The sequence below is a fragment of the Phoxinus phoxinus genome (genome assembly GCF_949152265.1).
Source record: "Phoxinus phoxinus genome assembly, chromosome: 5".
In the NCBI taxonomy this organism is placed as follows: domain Eukaryota; kingdom Metazoa; phylum Chordata; class Actinopteri; order Cypriniformes; family Leuciscidae; genus Phoxinus; species Phoxinus phoxinus.
Genome location: NC_136880.1, coordinates 23,566,976 through 23,590,130, shown reverse-complemented (window position 1 = coordinate 23,590,130; position 23,155 = coordinate 23,566,976). Strand labels below are relative to the sequence as shown.

Here is a 23,155-nt window from a genome sequence, read left to right as displayed (position 1 = left end):
TCAAGCTGGAAGCACTAATTTTTGTCTAATATATTCATTTTTTATCTAAATTGTGGGGGGAAATGGACTGTACAAAGGTTTTCTATCCACTGCTTATGTCTAAACATGATGCAAAGGAAATGTTTCAATGGTACAGTTGTGAAGTTTGACTTGACAATGGTGTAAATAACAGGTTTTGCTAAAACTCAGCCATCAAAAAATGCAAAAATGTAATGTTTATTATGTTTTGAGCCTCTTTCTGGACAATTTGTAGACCTAATGAAATGATTTGTCACTTCAAAAAGCATTATCTGGTGTTTCATGAAACCTTTTATAATAACTGAACTGTGAGTACATAAACACACAAACAGAAACTTCCACTTCATACCATTCCCCTCGTATAATAAAAAAAAGAGGGAAATAAAACCATTTGTGAGTTACACACTTTCAAATCTCAAGGTATTTGTAAACCTGATTTTGGGATTTCCAAGATGTTCACCATGCTTTTCTGAAAAGCATTTATTATTTAAGTTACTAAATATAATGCAAACAAGCTAACAAAATAATTTCCTACAAAAGAAAATGTTACAGTAAGAAATATGCCCAGTTAGAACCACCAATCAAATTCCCACTAGGACATATGTACAATTCAATTTATATACACACAAATGAAAGTACAGCCTGTAATCTGCGTTTAATCTTGGAATGTGTCTTCTGCACTTTGCTGAATCCCTGCTGTTGTCTTTTCAAAAGGCTTGTGCCTTCACAGCAAATTTCAAAGAGAAAAGGGCAAAAATTCTGAAAGTACAAAGAGCGGTGAGTGTGGGGCACATGGGTGTTTACAGTTGAGGCAGTTTATCCACAGGTGTGTCGAATTTGAAGTCGGGAGGAAAGAGATCGGCAGCACGGGGGTAAATGAGGCGGTAAGACTGGCGGATGGTGACATCTGCCACTCCAGCAATGTCCCCAATCTCTGCACGAGAGAAAAATAACTTCATATATCAAGGACACAAACAACAATTTGTTTTTGATGTTTGGATTGTTTTCTCTTACCTTTCTGTGTCTTCTTCTCAGCAGACGCTTGCGAGGCCATATAGATGGCTGCGGCTGCCACTGAGATTGGACTGCGCCCTGGAACCAAGTCCAGTTCCACGGCCTTCCTGGCGATGTAAGTGGCCGCCATTTGCACCTGTTTGGGCAAGCCCAAGTTGGAGCAGAAACGTGACATGAAGTCGCCGGTTGTAATGAGGTCCACACTCGTCTCAAGAGCCTTCAGGATAAGCTTGAAGCAACGGCCAATCTCCTTCTTAGAGATCCGAGACACGGCACAGATTTCTGGGGTGGAGGGAGATATTAATTATTAAACAAACTTGTATATCAAGACCTGCTTAAATATCAATAGCTAAATATCTTCATCAAGCATAATATTTTGAGTTAATAGCATAATCCTAAAGAAAGTATCCAATTTCTGCATCACTAGCATCATCAAATGGAGTTACAAAACCAGTGTTCACACTTTTCGGCAGAATTAACCTACAAATGGCTCACTTATAGTTGTCTGCATATTTGTTCCAATCCCATTTTAATGTTTTAACAGAAAAAAATGATATACTTAATATCATGATTTCATGTCAAAAGCTCAGTAAATTAGTCTATCCATCACCAAGATCAGGGGTGCCCAATCCTGCTCCTGGCGATGGACTGTCCTGCACAGTTCATCTCCAACCCTAATCAAACACACCTGCCTTTAATTTTCAAGTGATCCTGACGTGCTCTGAAGACCTTAATTGGTTGCTTCAGGTGTGTTTGATTAGGGTTGGAGATGAACTGTGCAGGACAGTCGATGCCAGGAGGAGGATCGGGCACCCCTGACCAAGATCATAAAAAAGATGCTGGTTTTACCTTTAAATGTTCTAGGGACGCCCTCCTGTCTGCACGCTATGTAAAGGCAGGCCGAAGCGATCGCATCATTACTTCTGCCTTTCAGACTTTTCTGTTCGTAAACCTGTTTGAACAAGTTGTTTGTTCGGTCCTGTAACAGAGAAAAACATCTTTAAACAGGGCTACTTCACTGACAATACTTTCTTACTATATAGTATGCGAGAAACAGTACGCCAAAGGAGTAGTATGTCCGAATACATAGTATTAAAAAAATAGTAGGCGAAAAGTCCCTGGATGACCTATTACTTCCACCAAGATACCGAAGTGCGCATTCGATGACCACTTGACTATCCCATGAGGCAACAGGAGGGGATTTATGAATGGAAGTGAAGCAACGCAACTGATGCTGGTACACCACGTGACAGGAACAACATGGCCGATGTAATACTACCAATATTCATACTATTATAGTAGGCCTGGCCGGTTTTTCGAGTTTGTACGATATATCGATATATTTTTTAGAAGCGATATGGAATGAGGCAATACCATTTATATCGATAGTAGTTTGATACGAGCCCATCTGAAAAATAGCGGAGGACGCAGTGTGAGCTGCTGCTGAGAAAGTACAATTTGTCCTTAACATGACAAGCTTTTATTAATGGTTTCAAAATAACTAAGATATAGTTACCTAGTTTAAAGCAGCTTGCCCTATCAGATGCTCTGACAGATACTGTTGCTGACTGACAGATAAATACTAGTGCTATTTAATGCGTTTAAGATGTGGCGCTTTCCTCAGTGCTTAACTTACATTTCACAGTTATATTCTCCATCTGTAAATGTTAGAAAGTCAAACAAATATGTCCATTTCACTGTCAGGAGAGGACGAGCCTTCTGCAAGTAATTCTCCGCTAAAACTATTTTTAAAGTGACTATTATAAAGGGGTAATCAAATGCAGGCTTATATAATTATAGTGTGTGCTTTTGTTTTTATAAAAAAATTCAGTTTAGCCTTTAGTCAATTTAAAATTTGTTTTTAGATTGTAATGTTACAATGTTAGAATGTAATGTGATTTTAACCACTTTTTTGCACATAATATATTGCATATCCTACATTACATTCACTATATTTGTTTCCTTCAATATCAACATTGTTTCTATGATATCATTGGGCAGGATGTGAAATATTTTTTTTAAAATAAATACAGATTTTTTTAATACAGAGATATATATTGTATATAGCCATTTAACCAAAAAATACAGAGATTTTTTTGGCCATATCGCCCAGCCCTACTATATAGAAAAAAATTTTAACAGCCGCAAAGTAAATTTAAAATCAAATGTAGTACCTACTCGGAGTACGTGAATTCAGACGCAGCATGAGAGTTAAAGTCATATTTACAAGTGGGAAACTCCCACTAAAGCCGCGTTTCCACCACGGGAACTTTCCCCAGGAACTAGGAACTTTGGGGTGGTACTCGGGTGGTACTCGGTGTGTTTACACCGCAGGAACCAGGGTCTAAATGAAGTTACGGGTAAATATTTCCCCCTCCGAAAGTCCCTGCTGGCGAGGTAGTACTTTTTCAAAGTTCAGGAACTTTCGAACTTGTGCGCTGAACATGCTGATTGGTTGTGTTCACGCCGCATTTTAATTGGATGACTCCACGCAGCATTATATTTTAACCGGCATTTTTAAATATCTATTGCGGTTCGTGGCTTCATGCAGTAAGAGTTGTCTGTCTGCAAATATGGAATTTAATTTTAAAAAGAAAACCACAGCTGGACCGACGACGAGGTTCAGGCTTTAAGCGTATTTGTGTAAAAGGAAATTTTCTGCGTGTTCGTCCCAGCAATCTCACGGTCAATGTCCGCATCGTCTAATTTTATAGCATTATGAGCTTTCTGAACATGCTTTAGTATCAGTGCTCGTCTCTTTTCAACCGGTCTGGGGCAAAAAAAGTTCCTGGGACAAATTGTTCCAGGTAATTTCGGTGGAAACGCGTAATAATTCTAGATGATACACGAGTTACCAACATCACAAGGAGAGTGTAAATGTGAAACATGGTGGAAATTAACATTCATTTATAATATATCTAAAATAATAATATATCTATAAAGATATATAAAGTCTATAGTGAATGGAAATTAATAATTTTGCTAATTATTTTAAATTTACATTATTTCGATAATTTGAATGGTGTTATGTACAAAGCAGCTTATAAAAAACAAGTGTAAAGTTAACAACTCGTTTTGATTTATAAAAAATACTAAGATTTCTTTTTCCTACCATGTATAAATGTGATAGAAATAAATAGGTTGCATTGTTCATTGTTCATAATCCTTTAGTCTGGTTTAGGCTCCTTCCGTGTTGTGCACAATTACATTATTTGCATAATTACGTTACACTCTAATTCAGTAACAGTAGGCTGCAATACTCACGATGATGTTTCTGGGGAGATTGATCCTGTCGGCCATGGTGCTGATCTCTTTGAAGGCATTCAGCATGGCTCGATCAGAGCTACTCATGGTTCTCCGATTCTGGTACTTGGAATTTCCAAACTCATCAAAGCTCGCTGCACCTGTTCCCTGAAATAGCATAAGGGAAATATATTTAATAAACCCTGACGAGAACATCAAAACACAAAATCAATAGGTAGACAAGTTCCTTACTTTGCTGATCATGGTGGTGAGGTCACCTCCATTGAGGAGAGGGTTCTGGGCGTCACCAACACGAGACGGGTCTTTAGTTGCCTTCTCATTGGTGAACGTTCTCCATTCTGACCCTACATCAATTACACGGTCACCTGCAAAAGAAAGGAAATGCACGCTTATTGTCTTATTGTTTAAGTCAGGGATGAAAAACATCCACTCAAAGCTCTAATATTCAGGTGGAAACTCATACCTACTACAAGGCCGCATTCAGGGCAGATCATGTCTCCTGCCCTGTAGTCCTCCACCAGCTGTGCTTCGGGGTGATTGGGGCATTGCACCTTGGGAAGAGAGTCTCCACTGAAACGGACAAGATTTCAAAGGTCAGGAAAAATCTACATGAACTCTTCTGACGTGAGAAAACAATTGTTTGTCTGTGGATTAGGATACAGTAAACAGTACAGGAAGATGCCCAACTATTCATCTGTGTGCATATGAAAAATAAGTTTATTTTTTAATTATACAGATTAGAGAAGTATCATTTTTTTTCAAACACAGTAGAACCACACAGTACATATGCAATTATACATATAAATCAATACTGCAAACCAGACTTACTCCAATATATTGTTTGAAATTATTTTATTAGTATTACTATTAATGAATACGCCATAGGCCTATGCCCAGTTAAGGGTTTGTTATAAAATATCAAACTTAAAAAAAAATCAGTTTTGAGCGTTTTCATAATTTATCCAGTTTAACTTCACAACTACACAACGTCTTCATTTATTATTAAAGAATAGCTAAATATAGCCTAATCTTCCAGCTGTTTAAATTTTCAAAAAATAACAGTGGACTAAAGGGAGGTTTGGACTTTTACAGCAGATGTTGTAGCCTCTACAATCCAGACATGAGTTAGCACAGATAAAAAGCATTCAATCGGCATCACTTCCTGAGAGTTTCCAAGTGTCCCTCTTGTTACTTATGTCCGTGTAGTTAGCGCTGTTAGCTCTGTGACGACTGTTATTTGGTTCGATTTTGACAGATATCTCAACCTTCCACGTAGATTTCAAATAACAACTCTGACGGATAACGTTAGTCTTTCAAAATCACTTGCTGCCCTCATTTTGTCTTATTTCATGAGATGCGAATGGCTAGCCAACATGCGCTAGCAGAAAATGACAGCGTTCATTACCCAATATCTCCTTTATACGCATCACGTCACGATGACAACAAACTTCGACTAAAAGCCTATAGAGGCCCACACCGGAAAGATTTAAATGTCATCTATGCCATGCGTTTACAATTGATATAAAGGAGGAACAAAACTATCAGAAATGTAACTAACCGGCTCGTTGACGCCATACTGTTAGTATCTGTTGTCCACGGCAGTGACTCTATGTGGTGAACACAATGGACGCCGGCTACCCCTATTTATAGGTTTTCTAAGTCACGTGTACATGGTGGAGACGGAGAGCCACAAGGGACAAACTTACGAATTTATGATTCGGCAAATTTGTCATGTCAACAACATGTGGCAATTTAACAATTTAAAGTTCAAAATTGTCAATTTAAACCTTAAATGCAGGAATTCAATTTGTAATATTTTCAAATAAAGTTGCCTCTTCATCTGATATTCCAGGAATTCAATTAAGGTGTCTTGATCATATAAAAGGGATAGTTCACCCAAAAAGGAACATTTTGTCATAATTTACTCACCTTCATGATGTTCCAAACATGTATGAGTTGCTTTCTTCTGTTGAACACAAAATATGATATTTTGAGGAATGTTTATAACCAGACAGTTGACGGCACCCATTAGTATTTTTTTCCTACTGTGGAAATCAATGGCTATTCAAGAGTCTGGTTACCAACATTCTCAAACAAAATAATTTGTGTTAAAATTAGGTTTGTAAAAGTTTTAAGTTAATCTAAAACGAAATTGTGTCATTTTAACTCAAATGTGTTCTTAAATAGTAAAGAATAATTGTCTGGACTGAAACATAACAGAATTGCACATGGCTTTATCTGACTACAATGGAAAATGCACGTGATTTGCAGTCTCATTTAAAAAACACGTTTCTGCTGTTTACTGACAAGGCTTTTAAAGTTCCTATTTGAGAATTATACACCATCCCTAAATTCATTAGTCATAATGCAGATGTGTCAAACAAAGTTATTATGGGTTTAATTCCATTTATTAGTGCTCTTAAAAACCAAGGGTTTGGCCCTCTTATAATCCAGCCATGGAGAGAACACTCATATCTCTCTAAAGGGATCATCTGTTCCCTTCTAATGACACTCAAGAGCACTAAAGAAGCAAATACACTGATAAACAGGCGGTGACACTTATGGCAACTGCATGTGTAAAACAAAATGCTGAACTTGCATAAAGAGTAGACATGTCATTCCTCATTTTATTGTGCTTCTGCTCATGAAAATAAATGTGCATGCCATAAATATATTAAATATCATGTTATTTTATGAAAAGGAATTATCAAAATCATCCAAAACACTGGTCGGAAAAAATAAAGGACAGAAGAGGAAGAAAAATAAGCGTGTTCATGATTCAGCCAGACACAATAAAACTATGTTCCTCTTGCAAACTAGCAGAAACTTGAAAAAAACATTTGGGGTGGGTTGATTTTAGTTAACAAGACATTTCCTGCGCCTGTGCCAGCCAAACAATGCTGCACTGGGTCCTAGTTTCCTCATAAAAGAAAGGAAGAAGAAAAAAATAAGAAGAATGAGCGCACAGTGCTAGTCTCAATTATTAAATGGTTATGGCAGTCATCATACTTGTAATATTTCACAGACTCCACCTATAATGGAAAATACACCTTTATGTAAGACACTGCTTTTTGTACAGGGCGCGTCTTCTGGGCTATAGGACTTTTTGGCGATAATTCACCTTTATCCGGTGGGTTCATAAACGCTACGCAGTCACCGTCCAATGAGATACGCAGTTGACGAGCGGAACAACTCCGTCATTTTGACTGCTGAACTACAAGTCGGAGCAAGTCGGACATAGAATCGCATATTTTAAACCTCTCGCCGAGTTCAGACTTCTGTGGACAGAGTGCGCAGTGCTTGGCGGACATTACATTACTATGCTGAAAGAAGATTGTTAGGTGGCGATTGTGTATTTGACTTTTGTAGTCCGTTTCCTGCTCAACGTCAACTTTTGTCAAACCTAGCGTCTACACTACAGCAATATGACAAAGATAACAGTGCGTGCTCTTCTATCCCAGTGAAAACGCCAGCAGAGACAGTAAGTAGACCGCTTTACAGTTATCTGGGTCTTTGAGGCTTATTTCTTCCTGCTTCCTAGAAATATATTATTCCTTAGGGTTGCAGGTTATGTTAGTTCAGTTTCGCGTTTTAGACTCGATCTACTTCATACCTGACATCGTATTACTGCAAATACGAATATGAATATTTCTATTTTAAGACATTTCATTAGCCTGAGATTAACCATTTTAGAACAACCTGGAAACGTTTTCCATTTACTGGGTCATCGATTAAATGGGTACATTTCTATTCTGAAAAAGGTTATTTAAAAAAGTTTAATAATAATAATTTAATAAAAATAATGAATTAATTACTTAAAAACAGTAACATGGTTGTCAGTTTTGTAGTTAACTTAGCCATTTGTCCTTTTGCTGTCATGCCTTTTGCTGTCATGACACTATAAGGATAGACTGATAATTTAGCTGACATTAAATTAAAACAGATAGCCTAGTTCTCTGTATTTTTTTAAGATCGCCCTCTACTGAAAATGTAACAAATATGAATTTAAGTGAGGAAGGAAGCCTGAAATTGTCCTGAAAAGTTCACTATGCCTTCAAAATAAAGGCACAGCTCTCATTTTATGGAATGACCAGCTATGTAATCACCTTAAAGTCAGAATAACGGGCTTGTATATTTCTTAAAATCCTTAAATAGTTAACACAAACAATTCTAATGATTAACAGCTGTCTTGTGTTTCCAGACTCTAGTTCTCACGCAACAGTCTGAGAAAATAGCAGGCAACGAATAAAGCTGCACTCGAATTGTGTGCATGCCACTGGGAGTACGTTTAAAAACAGAATTGGGATATTAATACCACATTGGCTGCTAAAAATGTTTTTACCTGGAATCAGAAAACATATCCAAAGTGTATGGACACATTTTCATGCCACACGAACATGTAAGACGTCGCAGTGAGGTGCCATTTCAAACATTACACACTCTTGAGATGGTTCGGACCTTTCATGTTGTAACTTGAAGCCACATGTGGCTAGCAGGTATTTGACGAATAGTGCAAACTGCACAGTCAGTACATGCACTCTGGTTAACTCACTCATTTACATTTGTACACAAGTCTCTTTCAATTAAAGAATCTGCTAAATGACTAAATGTAAATCTACTCTTTAAAATATGGTATTTGTTTATTTTATCTGGGAGTAAACACCCAAGACTTTCAAATGTGTACATCATTAACATTTGAGACATGAAGTAAAAGACTCAAATTAGTTCTGTTCAAACATGCACTGACTGCACTGCTCTTTATTACAGGGATGTTTAGTCTCACTGAAGTTGCCTCCCTTAATGACATCCAGCCAACCTACCGTATTCTGAAACCATGGTGGGATGTGTTCATGGATTATATTGGGGTGATAATGTTGATGTTAGCCATCTTTTCTGGGACTATGCAGTTATCCAAAGACCAAGTGGCATGTCTTCCCATTCTTGAGGCAAGCACAAACCCTGAGGCTGCACAAAATCTACCAGAATGTTCCACATCAGTTCTGGCGACTGCACCCACAACCACTAAAGACCTTCCTGACAGCGTTGCACATGAACTTCTTAACACTCAATCTACCCCCTTAAAAGGAGAGGGTATGAAGTCTCAACCTGAACCCAGAGGACGTAAAACAAACCTGGACTATCAGCAGTATATTTTTGTCAACCAAATGTGCTACCATGATGCCCTACCATGGTATAACAAATACTTTCCTTACCTTGCCCTCATACACACCATAATGCTGATGGTAAGCAGTAATTTTTGGTTCAAGTACCCAAAGACCAGCTCAAAGATTGAACACTTTGTTTCCATTTTGGGACGGTGCTTTGAATCGCCATGGACGACGAAAGCTTTGTCCGAAACCGCTTGTGAAGATTCTGAGGAAACCAAGCAAAGGTTCACAGGCAGTTCAGTTTACAAAAAACATGTATCCTCAGAGGACAGCAGTCAGTCTACTCCTTTAATGGAAACTCCAACGGTGCAGTTTCCTACCGAAAAGCTCATTGCAGAAGCTCCCAGCCTGACCACCTTAGACAAAAAAGATGGAGAACAAGCCAAGGCTCTTTTTGAGAAAGTGCGAAAATTTCGAGCTCACATCGAAGACAGTGACTTCATCTACAAACTCTATGTGGCTCAGACAGCAATAAAAGCATTGAAGATCATTTTGATTTTGAGCTATACGTCAACGTTTGCTGCAAAGATTAGTTTCTGCCATATATGCCATCCAAAAATCGAAAGTTTGACCGGGTATGATCAATTCATTTGCACGCACAACATGGCATTCATGTTAAGGAAACTTCTCTTCACCTTCATGGCTATGATATGTCTCTATGGACTGGTGTGTTTGTATACGCTCTACTGGCTCTTCAGGAGACCTCTTAAGGAGTACTCTTTTGAAAAAGTCAGAGAGGAAAGTAGCTTTAGTGATATTCCTGATGTCAAGAATGACTTTGCATTTCTCCTTCACATGGTTGACCAATACGATCAGCTGTACTCCAAGCGATTTGGTGTATTTCTCTCCGAGGTTAGTGAGAACAAACTACGAGAAATTAGCCTTAACCACGAGTGGACGTTTGAAAAACTACGTCAGCATGTGACATCCAATGCTCAAGATGAACAAGAACTTCACCTCTTTATGCTGTCAGGACTCCCTAATGCGGTATTTGACCTCACCGATCTGGAAGTCCTCAAGTTGGAGCTTATTCCCGAGGTCAGAATTTCAGCCAAAGTTTCTCAGATGACCAACCTACGGGAACTACATCTATATAACTGCCCTGCTAAAGTCGAACAATCCGCTTTCACTTTTCTCCGTGACCATCTGCGATGCCTTCACATTAAGTTTACTGATGTTGCAGAAATCCCAACGTGGATTTATCTTTTGAGGAGCCTCAAGGAACTGAACCTGATTGGGAACCTGAACTCTGAACACAACAAGATGATTGGTTTGGAGTCACTGAGAGATCTGAGACACTTGCGGACGTTGTATCTCAAAAGCAATCTTAACAAAATACCCACAAATCTAACAGAACTGTCGCCACATCTCGTCAAACTGGTGATTCACAATGATGGGACTAAATTACTGGTACTGAACAGTCTCAAAAAGATGACCAGCCTAGTGGATTTGGATCTCCAGAACTGTGATTTGGAGAGGATCCCCCATGCCATCTTTAGCTTGGCTAACTTGCAAGAACTGGATTTGAAGAATAACAATATCCGGACCATTGAGGAAATCATCAGCTTTCAGCACCTAAGAAGATTGGTGTGCCTCAAGCTGTGGTACAACAAGATCAATGCCATTCCACCATCGATAGGCCTAGTAAAGAGTCTGGAGTCCCTCATTATCTGTCACAATAAACTGGAGACCCTTCCTCCAGCTTTGTTTCATCTGCCCAAACTGAGGCACATTGACCTCAGCAACAACTCCATCTCAAGTATACCAGTGGAGGTTGGACACCTTCACAACCTTCAACATTTTGCTATCACAGGGAACAAGGTAGAGGTTCTGCCTCATCAACTGTTTAAATGTTCCAAACTGAAGGTTTTATTTGTGGGTCATAACAGCATCACCTCCATCCCAGATTCCATTGGGCAGTTAGTTCAGCTGTCCCAACTTGAGCTCAAAGGGAACTGCTTAGATTGCCTTCCATTTCAGCTTGGCCAGTGTCACCTTCTTCGGAAAAACCTCCTCTTCGTGGAGGATCATCTTTTTGACACACTGCCTCTTGAGGTCAAGGAAAGTATCAGTAGTGACTAATTAAACTCTTCAGAGTGGATTTAATAATTTGCTCTTATTGGTAGATGAAAATATAATCAAACTAGCCAAAAATATTTAATAAATGAACATGCAAGGGGCAGAATGTGTACTCTCTTATAAATGATGGATGTTTCAATTCTTTGGAAATCTGCAGAAATTTGAAGGACCTGCTAATATGTCACCATCATATGGTCTAGAAATGGGCCTCAAAGACAGGAAGCAAAAACAGTTGTTGCAAAATATAACAGGAACTTTGCAAATAAAAAGGTTTGTGTTTGCTTCTGTTTGCCTATTAGCAGGTATGTTTAGTTTAAATTATGTTCTGTTACACATTTACTTGTATTGTTATTTATATACAATTAAGTTACTATATTTAAAATGCAGACTGATGTGTATTTTAAAGGGACAGTGCACACAAAAATGAAAATTCTGTCATTTACTCACCCTGTTTCAACCCTGTATGACTTTCTTACTTATGTGGAACACAAAAGATGAAATTTCAAAGAATGTTTCAACTGTTGTTTTGTCCATCAGTGGGGCTCAAAACAACATTCTACCCCACAGACTTTCATTGTATGGACTGAAAAAACACTGATACCAAATTAAATAAAATCACACAGTTCTGCATTCTGCAAAAGAAAGAAAGTCATACAGTTTGAACAACACAAGGTTGAATAAATAATGGCAGAATAACCATTTCTGGGTGAACTATGTATAAAGGTCAGTAGTTTTCCTAAATGTCCTAAATTTTCAAAAGTGTCTCAGCACCAGTTTTCAGCAAAGTATTTAATTATGAAAACAAACTTAATTTTTAACTAAATGTTTTTATATGTATTGTCTATTTCTTACGAATTAGTTTAGGAGCAGTGCTTATCAACATTTTATAAACTCTAAAAGACATGATCTGACATGATGAAAGATGTTATGAAAGTTCACGTTCTCTTTAGCAATAACTGCAAAATTGCAACACGCTTTCGAGTCTGAGAATGTATTTTGAATTTCCTTTGTTAACAGTGAAACATATACATTTTCTTTTTGCTGTATTGTGATAAGAGGCCTATCAAGGACTAAGAAATGCCAGATGGGGAGGATGTGCATGCTGCACCTCATGATTAGAACCACAGTGACCTTGTAAAGCTGCTCGAGGTTTACTTATGCATTGCCGTAATGATTGTATCTTAGAATATGCCACATGCTTGGCAAAGAACATCTGGTAATACTGCCCTTTGCAATGTAATTATTAATGTCTTATTTTTTTTCCGTTTTCTGATTGTTATTATTAAATGTTGCGTACAAACTAGGTTTGGATATGTGTTACTGTGTTTTAAAAGTACAATGGTACAAAGGTTTCAACCTGTAATTTGAGCGCTGAAAACTGATATTTACAAAGAACGATACCTGCAAATATCACAAATTAAATGAATTTGATTGACAAGAGTCTGACTTCTGCTTTTTGTACTCTTAATTGTTTTTGGCTCGACAGTCAAACAGGCACACTCTACTTGAGTAAATTCAAGTATTTAAATACTACACTTTTGCCTACATACATGTTTCAACTTGTCTGCCTTATTTCAAACATGTTGGTTTGTAGAGCATTTGCCCACCCCCTTCCAGTTGTTTCCCCTAGACACTTCTACACCTTTATAACCGTGTTGTAGTTACAGCTGGGGAAGAATTTGCCCAAGACACAGAGCCTTTCAGTTCCTTCAATTAGATAATTAGGAGTATATGGGGGGGAAACTACTTGGAGAATTTATATATACAAACTTGTTGAAACCAAACTTCTCAGGATCTGGTTAAAAAAACCACAAGTTTTTCACATGACTGGATGATTTTGCTTTCTGCATGTATTCCAGTATCACTAGCAATGCCGTCTGTGAAGATTATCTAGGTTATTAGACTAGAATACATCGGCTAGCATTGTTGGCAATATGCAAATTATGTGGTGTAATTTGTTAATATCCACAACTACAAAGTCAATTACATTCATAGCTTAACATACCAACAAGCTGAAGACGACAAAAACATTTTATTCTGAACAGCAAAAATGTTTATAGTGATTTACATTTTTCACATAAATTACCTAAAAAGGTTTATACACAAAAATATCTGAACTGTAAAAAATGGCCTACACAAGTAACAGTTAATGTTTTTTTTTTTTTTTTGCACACTTGGCAAACTTACAGATTTAAGATAAAATCAAAACAGGGTAATAAGTGAAAACCAAAATGTTACCGGAGCGGAAACGGTGTAAACAGGGAGTTATGACATGCATACTGTCTGAACCGCTAAATATCAATAGAACAGGATGTTTTACACAATGACTGATGTGTTGGCATGAGTTAAACTTCTGAATCAAGTAAATATATAGACTTACATTTTTTCACATATGCATCATATGTGCACCTTCCAAGGCTCATGGTTGGAACAACAAAGACAATATTGTGTTTGTTCTCAAATTAAAATGGCTTGTTATAAAATCCACATACATAATAATTTCAGTTTTTGTAGAGCATAGATCTGTGATGATGACAGATTAAACTCAATGTGAGAAGCATCTGAGGTAAAGGTTGTCTTTTGGTGGTGGGTTCCACTGAAATCTCAACATATTCACCCACCATTCATACGTTCTTTGACCATGTACAACACCAGCACAATGTAACAATATCTAAAAAGCGGTCTGTGATAAGAATAGATCCTTACTGATGGCAATATAAAATTTAAACCAAATAACCAAACAATTTACACACAATTGATATTCCAAGGACAATTTGTGTGTGTGTTCCTGGGTTTATGAGGATGTTTGCATCACTGAAGATTGTGCCTGTGGTACGGTGTTGGAGCAAGAGTCCTTGGGGAAGGAGGTGACTTCCACCATCCCAGCCCCTGTGTGCGGTACAGCGGTATTCATAATGTGCCTCTGTAAATGCTTTATCCAGTCCTCCTGCACTGACAAAGGACCCTGGAAGACTAGGTCACAAAACCTGCATGTGGAAACAATTACACATAAGATTACAATGATGCATTGACAGATGTGAAAAGAATGGAAAAACAAGAAACAAAACACAAAAATAATTTTACAATATACAACATGCATTACAATATACATTTCAGAATATTCATGTTAAATATATATTGTAATAGTATATTCAATATGCATTTATATATTTGTAACAGAGGTTACCTGCAAGTAAGTCTGTAGATTTCCTCTGGACTGTGCAGCAGCGGGTACATTTTCTTCTTTGACCCAGACCTTGATCTTTGCTTTCTCTGTTTACAGTCATAAGCTGCAATAATGAACAATGCATTTATTAGAAATTACATAAACATATTTAAAAAGCACACCATATGCTCTTAACCTATAACAACATTGAAGTCTTTTTTAAGGTTTAGCAAAATATGTTAAAGCACCTATTCCATAGATTACAAATAAAGTCTTACCCTTGTGGTGGCTGGCTCACATGACCAGCCGAATACCACTCACTTTATCTCAGTAACCCTCTATTATTGGGCATTTGATTGTGAATACAAAAAAATCAAATGATAACAATACTTTTACAAAATGGCATCGTGCAGCAACTACAATCGGATTAACCATCAGGTGTCTGTATAAATCTCTGCTACTAAAAGCACCTGAATTATCCTTGTGATTATAAAAAAAAAAACACTTACTTACATTACTTAAAGGGTTAGTTCACCCAAAAATTTTTAATTCTGTCATTAATTACTCACCCTCATGTCATTCCAAACCAGTAATCATCTTCGGAACACAAATGAAGATATTTTTGATGAAATCTGTGAGCTTTCTACAACATGAGGGTGAGTAATTAATGCCAGAATTTTAATTTTTGGGTGAACTAACCCTTTAAGTTACTTCCATGTTACTTTTTTATGAGAAATTGGAAGAGTCAAAACCAAGTTTAGTAAAGGAAGTGAGGATGTGACATGCATTCTGCAAGATCTAAGCCCTAGGAAAGTAGAACAAGAAGCCAAATGCAAGTACACAGGTGCATTTACATAGGAGAAAAGAAAGGTGCGTACTAGTTCCATCCAGAAGAGCTTTTTTCTTTCTATGTGCATATGCCCTCAAATGATTGGAGAGACTAACACCACTGTGGAAGGTGGCATTACAGTGCACGCAAACTTTTCTATTGAGTTCACTTTTCTCTGCAACAAAAACACAACACATAAAAATGAAACACTTATAGTCATTATAGATACTGTAATACACTGTCAATGTACTCTTCATGTTCAAACCACTAAAATTCAGGCCTCTCATCAAAGGATCATTTAGCAGTAGTGTTCAGTCTATATTTGGAGAAGCCTAACATTTGTAATTTATATAAAATACTACACTAGTGTATAATAAGTATATAAAGCAGACTAAATGTTATGGCTATAGTGAAAATAAAAGTTATACATTTACATTTGAAATAATTATAGCTACATTTGAAACATTCATTATGTATTAAACAATGAGGGTATAATCTCTTCATGGTTAGATAGTTCCACTCAAAATTATAATTTTGACATTACTTATTCCCCCTCATGTTGTTCCAAACCAGTATGCTTGTTCTTTTTCTGCATTTCAAGCATATGGGTTTGGTCAAACATAAGACTAAGCAAAGTGTCACAGAATTTCCCTTTTTTTTTTTTACAAGAACTGTCCCTTCAAAGAGTGGTTCAGCTTTATTACAATTGATCAGTGGAACAAATGAAACCTAGTTACCTTCTAGTGAATTTGGCACTGCTTTGAAAGGTTGTATCTCAAGGCCACAGTCTTTGCCTGAAGATAAAAGGAGAGCCTTTCTCGCCATGTGGGATGAGTGCTTTGCTTTGGTCTCTTCATGGGCTCTTCTTTTCTTCAAAATTCCAATCAGATCACTTGGTGGTGAGCCTTTATTAATCTCTATCCTTTTCTTTTCCTCCTTATCTTTATGCCGTTTGACAGTAGAGGCGAAGGTTAGTCCGTTATTCAAACTAATAGGATGGAAAGACTTGGTGGTGCGGCACTTCTTCTCAAGAACCTGTAGCTTCATCTGAAACTGTTTCTTGTCGCGCATCAATTCTTTCAATATGATGACTGGAGATTTGGATGCGGTGGAAGTAGGTTTGCCCAGTCGCTTCAGGTGGCCTCGTACATGATTGGACAGCCCAGTCCTGTTGTCAAACCACTCCCTACAGAGAGGACAGATGAGCTCTGTCTGTTGGCAGTCGGTTGGCAGCTCTGCAGAATGATCAGTCTGGGATGTGTCCTCTGCTGGGATCAAAAAGCAAAAGGGAAACCACATGTAATCAGTCTAATTTACAACAAATATTTATTACATTAAAGCCAATTAAATTTGTCCAAACTAAAACTGAAAACATCTAGATTAACTATGTCAGTTAACTTGCACCACACCGGTTGTGAGGAAATTTTAAACCAAGACCATTCCTGAAAGTAAACAAATCAAGTACATGTGGCCAGCATGAGCGCACAGAAAAACAGCTTGGAGAAGTGAAACATAGTACTGCACAATAAAAAGTGCCATCACAGGAACACCTCAAAGAAAAACTGTATTTGCCAACTCTTCTACATTTCCATTCTTGGAGAATCTCCAATCTTTGCATTTTACAGCTTATATACTAATGGCTTTTCAATTAGAAATGATTATATTCCTTCATACCAAACATGAGGGTGGTATTATTATTCTAAATGTGTTGTGGATGGTGCACATTTATACACCATTTTTATTTTCTTATAGAAATCTTGATATGTTTATGATAAAGCTATACACTCTGAAATTTGGACATTGCACCCACAATAAACATCAATTTGTCTATATTGTTAATAAAATTATAATTGACCAAATACACAACCAATTTTATGCAATTTGGCATGACAACCTAGGAGGAGTATGAAAAAGTATTGCAGAGAATTCCCTTATTGTAGCACCACGTTCTGGACAATAATCTAAATATTCTAGAGATGCTCCAAAAGAACAATTCTGGCCGATACTGACAAGCCGATAATTATTTTCATGTTATGGTCGCTAACTGGTAAAACCAGCTGCTAAAATTTCTAGCCTACAATCAAAATGTTATTCTTAAATCTGAAAAAAGAGGAAAGTCTCATAATTAAAGATTTGGCTGCATAACTATTACCTTACTTGATTTTATTAACAAATGGAATAGGAAAACTAAGTCTATCAAGTACAAAAGAAGCATCACCTGTTTTGATTTGTGGCAATTTTCGACGTCGAACTGGAGGTACTTTGTCAAGAGATGTCACCTTAGCTGCAGATACAGAATTGCGTACTTTTAGGCCCACTCTGTGCAAATGTCCTCTTATATGATTAGAGAGGCTAATTCCTGACTCAAATACAGCAGGACAGTATGGACAAGCCTTCAGATCTGTCTCAACATCTGAGCTCGCTTCACGCTTTACAGTGGCGGTCGACTCTGAGATCTCTTCTTCCTTGTATTCATCTTTGACAGAAAACATCCTCAGGGAACTGTGATTTCTCTTAAAGTGACTAGTTGAGGCAACAAGACTTGCCTTTGCAGGTGAAGTCTGTTTTCTTACAAAACGTGCATTAGCCTTCTTGTTGATTTCACATTCTTCAGGTCGAAGATCATCATTAGAATCACACATAAAGTCAACGTTGTTGTTAAATTCTTTACTCCTCTTGGATGTTTCAGGTTTCTTGAAATTTTGTCGACATTTTGGGAAATCTAAAAGAATATCTTGGCCCTGCATATTGTGGAATGGAGTTGACATTTTCCTTTTGGAAGGTGACTTCTTCAATGTTTGCTTTTCCAAACTTAAATGTGTATAATATGAGTTTCCAACATCTGAACAAGTAACGTTTCCATCAGACTTTAAAGTTCTTTTAGTGTTCCCTTCTTTAGAATGAGCTGATCTTTTTAGACACTTAGACGGGGACAAACTAGTTCCTGTTCCAGAGTAATTGAGGGAATTGTCAAGAAACTCTGTTGTACTGCTTCCATCAGGATGAGTGTTGCATTCTGAGGCACTCTGGTCACTAGGTTTCTTTCTGGATAAAAGTGTGTGAATTGATTTGTCAAGTCTTGATTGGCTTTGGACACTTTTGTGCATCCACACCTTTTTCTTTCGTAATAGACCACACTTCTGATCAGACGACAAGCTCTCATTTTTGTCTGGTGCACGGAGCTTCACAGACAATTTTGGTGACTTTGCTGTTGGTTTTGCACATGAAGTAAGAACTTTGCAAACAGAGGTCGGCTGTTCAGTTAGCGATAGTTCTTCATCACTGCAGTCAAGGGAATGCGAGGACGCCTGTTCTTCCTTAAAATGCGGTTGACATGAAGCCTTAACATGATTTCCAATGATGTCTTTAGGTTTTCTTTCAAAAGAACAGGAGTAGGAAATTGGACATGTTGATTTATTGACTTTGCGCTCCTGAAATCCATCTGATTTCCAAACAGTAAGATCAGCACCACTGATGCCATGCTTATGAAGCAAATGGCGTCTCAGTTCAACTTCATTCATTTCAACAAAATCACACTTGTTACAACTATAGTATCGCTTGTCCTTCTCATGGGTCTTAGCATGTTGCACAAAGGTGTTCGGACAGTTCGTTCCAAAGGTACATTGGGGGCATTGTAACTTTGCATCTTTACCTTCATCTTTAATTTGATGCAACTCATTTATTTCTTCCATCATTTTCTGTCGCTTGCCCCGGTGAACACTTACGTGATTTAACAGTGAACTACGATCATGGTAACACTGCCCACATTCCTTACATACGAATGGCTTTGAACTAGTTGTATCTTTATTACCTGTACTTTGTCTGTTTTCTAGCGATTTCTCTTTAAAACCACTGTTACGCTGAAAAAAAGTTGGTTCCTCCCTAGAGTCTGATGGCAAAGTTTCTCTAATTAATCCCATCTTTTGAGTCTTGCTAATAGGTGTTTTTGCTGGTTTGGGAAACAGGTGTTTGACTGCCTCAGCAGCTCCATTTAAATACTTGGTATGTTTTACAATGGGTGACTTTAATTTGGATGGTTTTCTTGGGGAACGTGTCTTCTTAACAGGACTGCACTCTGTCCGGCTTCCTTCACCTGGATGATCTTTTTTTGAATCAAAATTCAAATCAGAGTATAGGTCCTCTGAAGGATCGACTTTTAAGACCAATTTTTCTTTACGTTTTCTTCTTTTACAGCTGAGTGGTGACGGAACTCTTCTTTTATGGTTGATGGGTGAAGGAACGGGGGACAGTTTTTCCTCCATTTCTAGACCGTTATCATCATCCCACAGGAACTTCATAAATTCCCTTTGGGGGTTCCAGCTAAGGTCATTTCCATCATCATAATTATCTAATGAACTTTCTGGAGATTCTGTATCAAAGCCCCATATACCCCTATTCTCCACATCCTCCGCAGTCAACGTTTGCCTGATTGTTATTTCCCCCTCTTTTCTGAGTGGATCGGGTCCTTCAAAGTGGACGTTGGTTGTGACAGAATTCTGAGCTTGTAATGATTTGGGAAGGAATACTGGTACATTTTTTGAAATATCCAACAAGATTTCATCTGATATATGGGGTGAGGTGGATCCATTGACGTAAGCAGCCTTGGCTGGTCCATCTGAGCAAATGGAGTCCATAAAACCGACACTGCTCAGGAGGTCTCCTTGGTCACCAAGTAGTTCCATGGTCCCTTGAGGACAATGCACTGATGGACCTGGTGTAGCCCCCTCTGCAGAGAATGTCTCGCTGTTCAAAAGGTCGTGAGAGATTCTTGACATTGAGGTGTCATTCTCCTCTACTTTGGCACTCTCCTTCAAACCAGACATAGACATTAGGACAAACCAGAGTCCTAAGGACACGTTTCTAGGGACAAAGAAAAAAATGACAAAACATGAGATGAGCATGAAAATCAATATATAAATTAATTCATGTTAAGTTAGAGATATTAAAAATTAAATAACCCTACAGCAAATGTAGGCAGTTTGATCTATAGCATATCGTTCATAGAATTTATTTTAGGATTGGAAAAGGAATAACTACTTTATATCCTCTCTTGGTTACTACTTCAAGTGCTCCAGCAACAGCATTTTACCACATTTTTGGAAACTTTCTGTTAAATTCTACTTAAAGGGTTAGTTCACCCAAACATGAAAATTCTGTCATTAATTCCTCATGTCGTTCCAAACTCGTAAGCCCTAATTTATACTGCACACGTCTGCGGCACATTACGGCTCCGACGAGCTTTTGTTCCCTGCTCCATGCACTGCCAACTCACACCAGGATTTATTGTGTTTTTTGTCTTGATTTTTGGGGTTCTACCATGGGTTAGTTGGCTAATTGGTTATGTTTTGTCCAGATTTATTGTGTTTATTGCTATGTCCTACTTTGTTGTGCTGTAGCCTACAGGCAATGTTAATACACTTAAAAGTACAGTTATGAACGACATGGATGATACATTTTAGTCATTTAAAATGCATCCTCAATTATCTTGTATCTAAATTTTACATTAGTGCTTGTGCGGCTTGGATGCAGCAACCGTCAAAAATAGACCAGGCAAAGCCTGTAAAAGTCCTGGCAGAAAGCGATCCATAAGGATGTAGGAATGCACTAATATTTTGTTGGTAGTACCAGTTTGCAACAATTTAGTTAACACTAAGTTGTCAACACTTCGGGAAAAAGAATACATTTTTTTGGATATATAAACTTTTTCAGCAACAAGGGTGATCGCGCGAGCTTTTATGGGCTTTTTCCAAATCACGGAAGTGACCTTGACGTACGGGTTAGCGGTAGCATTATAAGCCATCAGGCAAGTGTTATTTAAATAAACTCCTGATGTACTTACAAACTTTCCAATGTTTTTTTTTTTTATGAGTACAGCACCTATTTGTACTACTGTATAAGTTTGGTACCATTCCGGACATCATTACTGGACTTAGTCATAACTGTATTTAACTTATACATACAATATGCTATTATATAAGTGCACTACCAGGTTACTACAAAAATATGTTCACAATGTCAGTCCAAATCCAATTAATGGAGTATCCGATTGGAATTTTATCTAAATTATTGACTGTTCACACTGTGTATTGCAACTGTTCAGATCTGATTGGTGTGTCCTGTGTGGTGCTCTTTCGTTTTCCTTTCCTAGGTTTCTATGGCAATGACATTATGTTGGTAGGCATACGCAAAACGACAACAAAGCGTTTACCTTTTACGTGGTGAGAGGAAGTGACAAACTACGCAAAATCCGATTAAAGCGGTCAGACTGCAACAGATTTCCAGAAATGCGATTTGAATAGCCTAGGACTTCAAATCCCATATGAACCCAGCTCAAAACGGATTTGTAAAAATCGCATTTCATGTGATTTTTTCTTTTGCTGCTCACACTTACTAAATACAATCAGATTCCAATCAGATATGCACAAAAATCGGATTAGAACTGGCAGTTTAAATGAGGCTAAAATATGTATATGAGTATAGGCTATAAATAAACATCATAACTGGACTTAGTCATAACTGTATTTAACTTATACATATTATGCTATTATATAAGTGCACAACCAGGTACTACAAAAATACTACTACTAATAATAATAAAACACATTATTTCTATATAATTAAAATTCAAAGCAAATTTCAACATGTACAAATTTTGTAAGCCGATCCATTCCTATTGTACATGCATTTTTGTGGCAAGAAATGACACATACAACTAGGCAGAGTTTTAGCTTAATACTATAATAACATTAGAGTGTGAATTATAAATTGTGGCTGATACAGAGCAGGAACAGAGACACCACTACACTGTGCATACAAGATATAGGAAGAAATTCACTTTGCTTATGTGCACTATGACACACTGTATAAATAAAATATAAAACACCTGACAACAATGTACAAAGAATCACCAACATATAACGGGAAATCTCTCCAATCTCTTCTCTTCATGTGACAACGTTATGCACAATCACATGCTCTCAGAAAATAATCTTTAGGAAAACATCTGTGCCTAAATGTATAAATAACACGTTAAAAGTTTTAACAGTTGTCATGGTGTACAATTGTAGTGATGCAATTCTTAAACAGCACATTATATCTTTCTGGATCAAGTTCTGTATATTGCATAATTAGTGGTTCAAAGAATAGCAAATGCCTTCAACCCTGCAACCAATTTACTCACAAACAGTCATTTTTAATAATTCAAACTGGCAGTGCAAATTAATAATGCATTAATAACGTGCATTAATAACTTGAAATATATTTCTGACATCTTTCTGTTAAGGCATTGCTGTTACTACATGAGAGTGTGCTATGAGAGTGTGCTAGCAAGGTAGCAATCAAGCCCATTATGTTCAACATCAAGCTTAAAAACACTTGCCCGTAGCAGAATGTTGGGGACACTTTGATAGTTTCACCTTTCAATGTTGTTGGCAAATGAATTTTAGCCTACCTTTCTGCAGCTGCGATTGTGGAGAATAAAACTGAACTGAAATCATTTCATTTTTGCTCGCTCAAGCTTTCCATCTATTGCGAAGCCGCCATATTTGCTGGTCCACAGACAAAGGCATCGCACCTCATTGAGGGGGACTCCAAAAACTTGACAACGTGTATTTTAAA

At 37.5% G+C, this 23,155-nt stretch overlaps 3 protein-coding genes across 6 annotated transcripts; 1 reads left to right on the top strand and 2 right to left on the bottom strand.

The window, feature by feature from the left end:
* Positions 1-408: 408 nt before the first annotated feature.
* On the bottom strand, positions 409-6,032 carry gtf2b (general transcription factor IIB). Its single transcript, XM_079614135.1, has 7 exons — positions 5,855-6,032; positions 4,760-4,866; positions 4,528-4,661; positions 4,297-4,443; positions 1,882-2,011; positions 1,033-1,314; positions 409-952 (listed from the first exon to the last, which is right to left on the bottom strand). Exons 1-7 carry the CDS (start codon positions 5,869-5,871, stop codon positions 819-821), a joined length of 951 nt encoding a protein of 316 aa, XP_079470261.1. The 5' UTR covers positions 5,872-6,032; the 3' UTR covers positions 409-818.
* Positions 6,033-7,350: 1,318 nt separating this feature from the next.
* On the top strand, positions 7,351-13,089 carry lrrc8da (leucine rich repeat containing 8 VRAC subunit Da). Its single transcript, XM_079613741.1, has 2 exons — positions 7,351-7,777; positions 9,064-13,089. Exon 2 carries the CDS (start codon positions 9,066-9,068, stop codon positions 11,544-11,546), a length of 2,481 nt encoding a protein of 826 aa, XP_079469867.1. The 5' UTR covers positions 7,351-7,777; positions 9,064-9,065; the 3' UTR covers positions 11,547-13,089.
* A 444-nt stretch (positions 13,090-13,533) lies between these two features.
* On the bottom strand, positions 13,534-23,126 carry znf644a (zinc finger protein 644a). 4 transcript variants are annotated; one of them, XM_079611923.1, is made up of 6 exons: positions 22,989-23,126; positions 17,757-20,398; positions 16,276-16,806; positions 15,588-15,713; positions 14,731-14,833; positions 13,534-14,530 (listed from the first exon to the last, which is right to left on the bottom strand). In XM_079611923.1, exons 2-6 carry the CDS (start codon positions 20,365-20,367, stop codon positions 14,338-14,340), a joined length of 3,564 nt encoding a protein of 1,187 aa, XP_079468049.1. In that variant the 5' UTR covers positions 20,368-20,398; positions 22,989-23,126; the 3' UTR covers positions 13,534-14,337. The 4 variants fall into 4 exon arrangements, with proteins under 4 accessions (XP_079468049.1, XP_079468052.1, XP_079468050.1 ...); XM_079611924.1 differs by having other exon boundaries at positions 13,558-14,530; positions 16,276-16,803; XM_079611926.1 differs by lacking the exon at positions 15,588-15,713 and having other exon boundaries at positions 13,538-14,530; positions 16,276-16,803.
* Between the last annotated feature and the right edge of the window lie 29 nt (positions 23,127-23,155).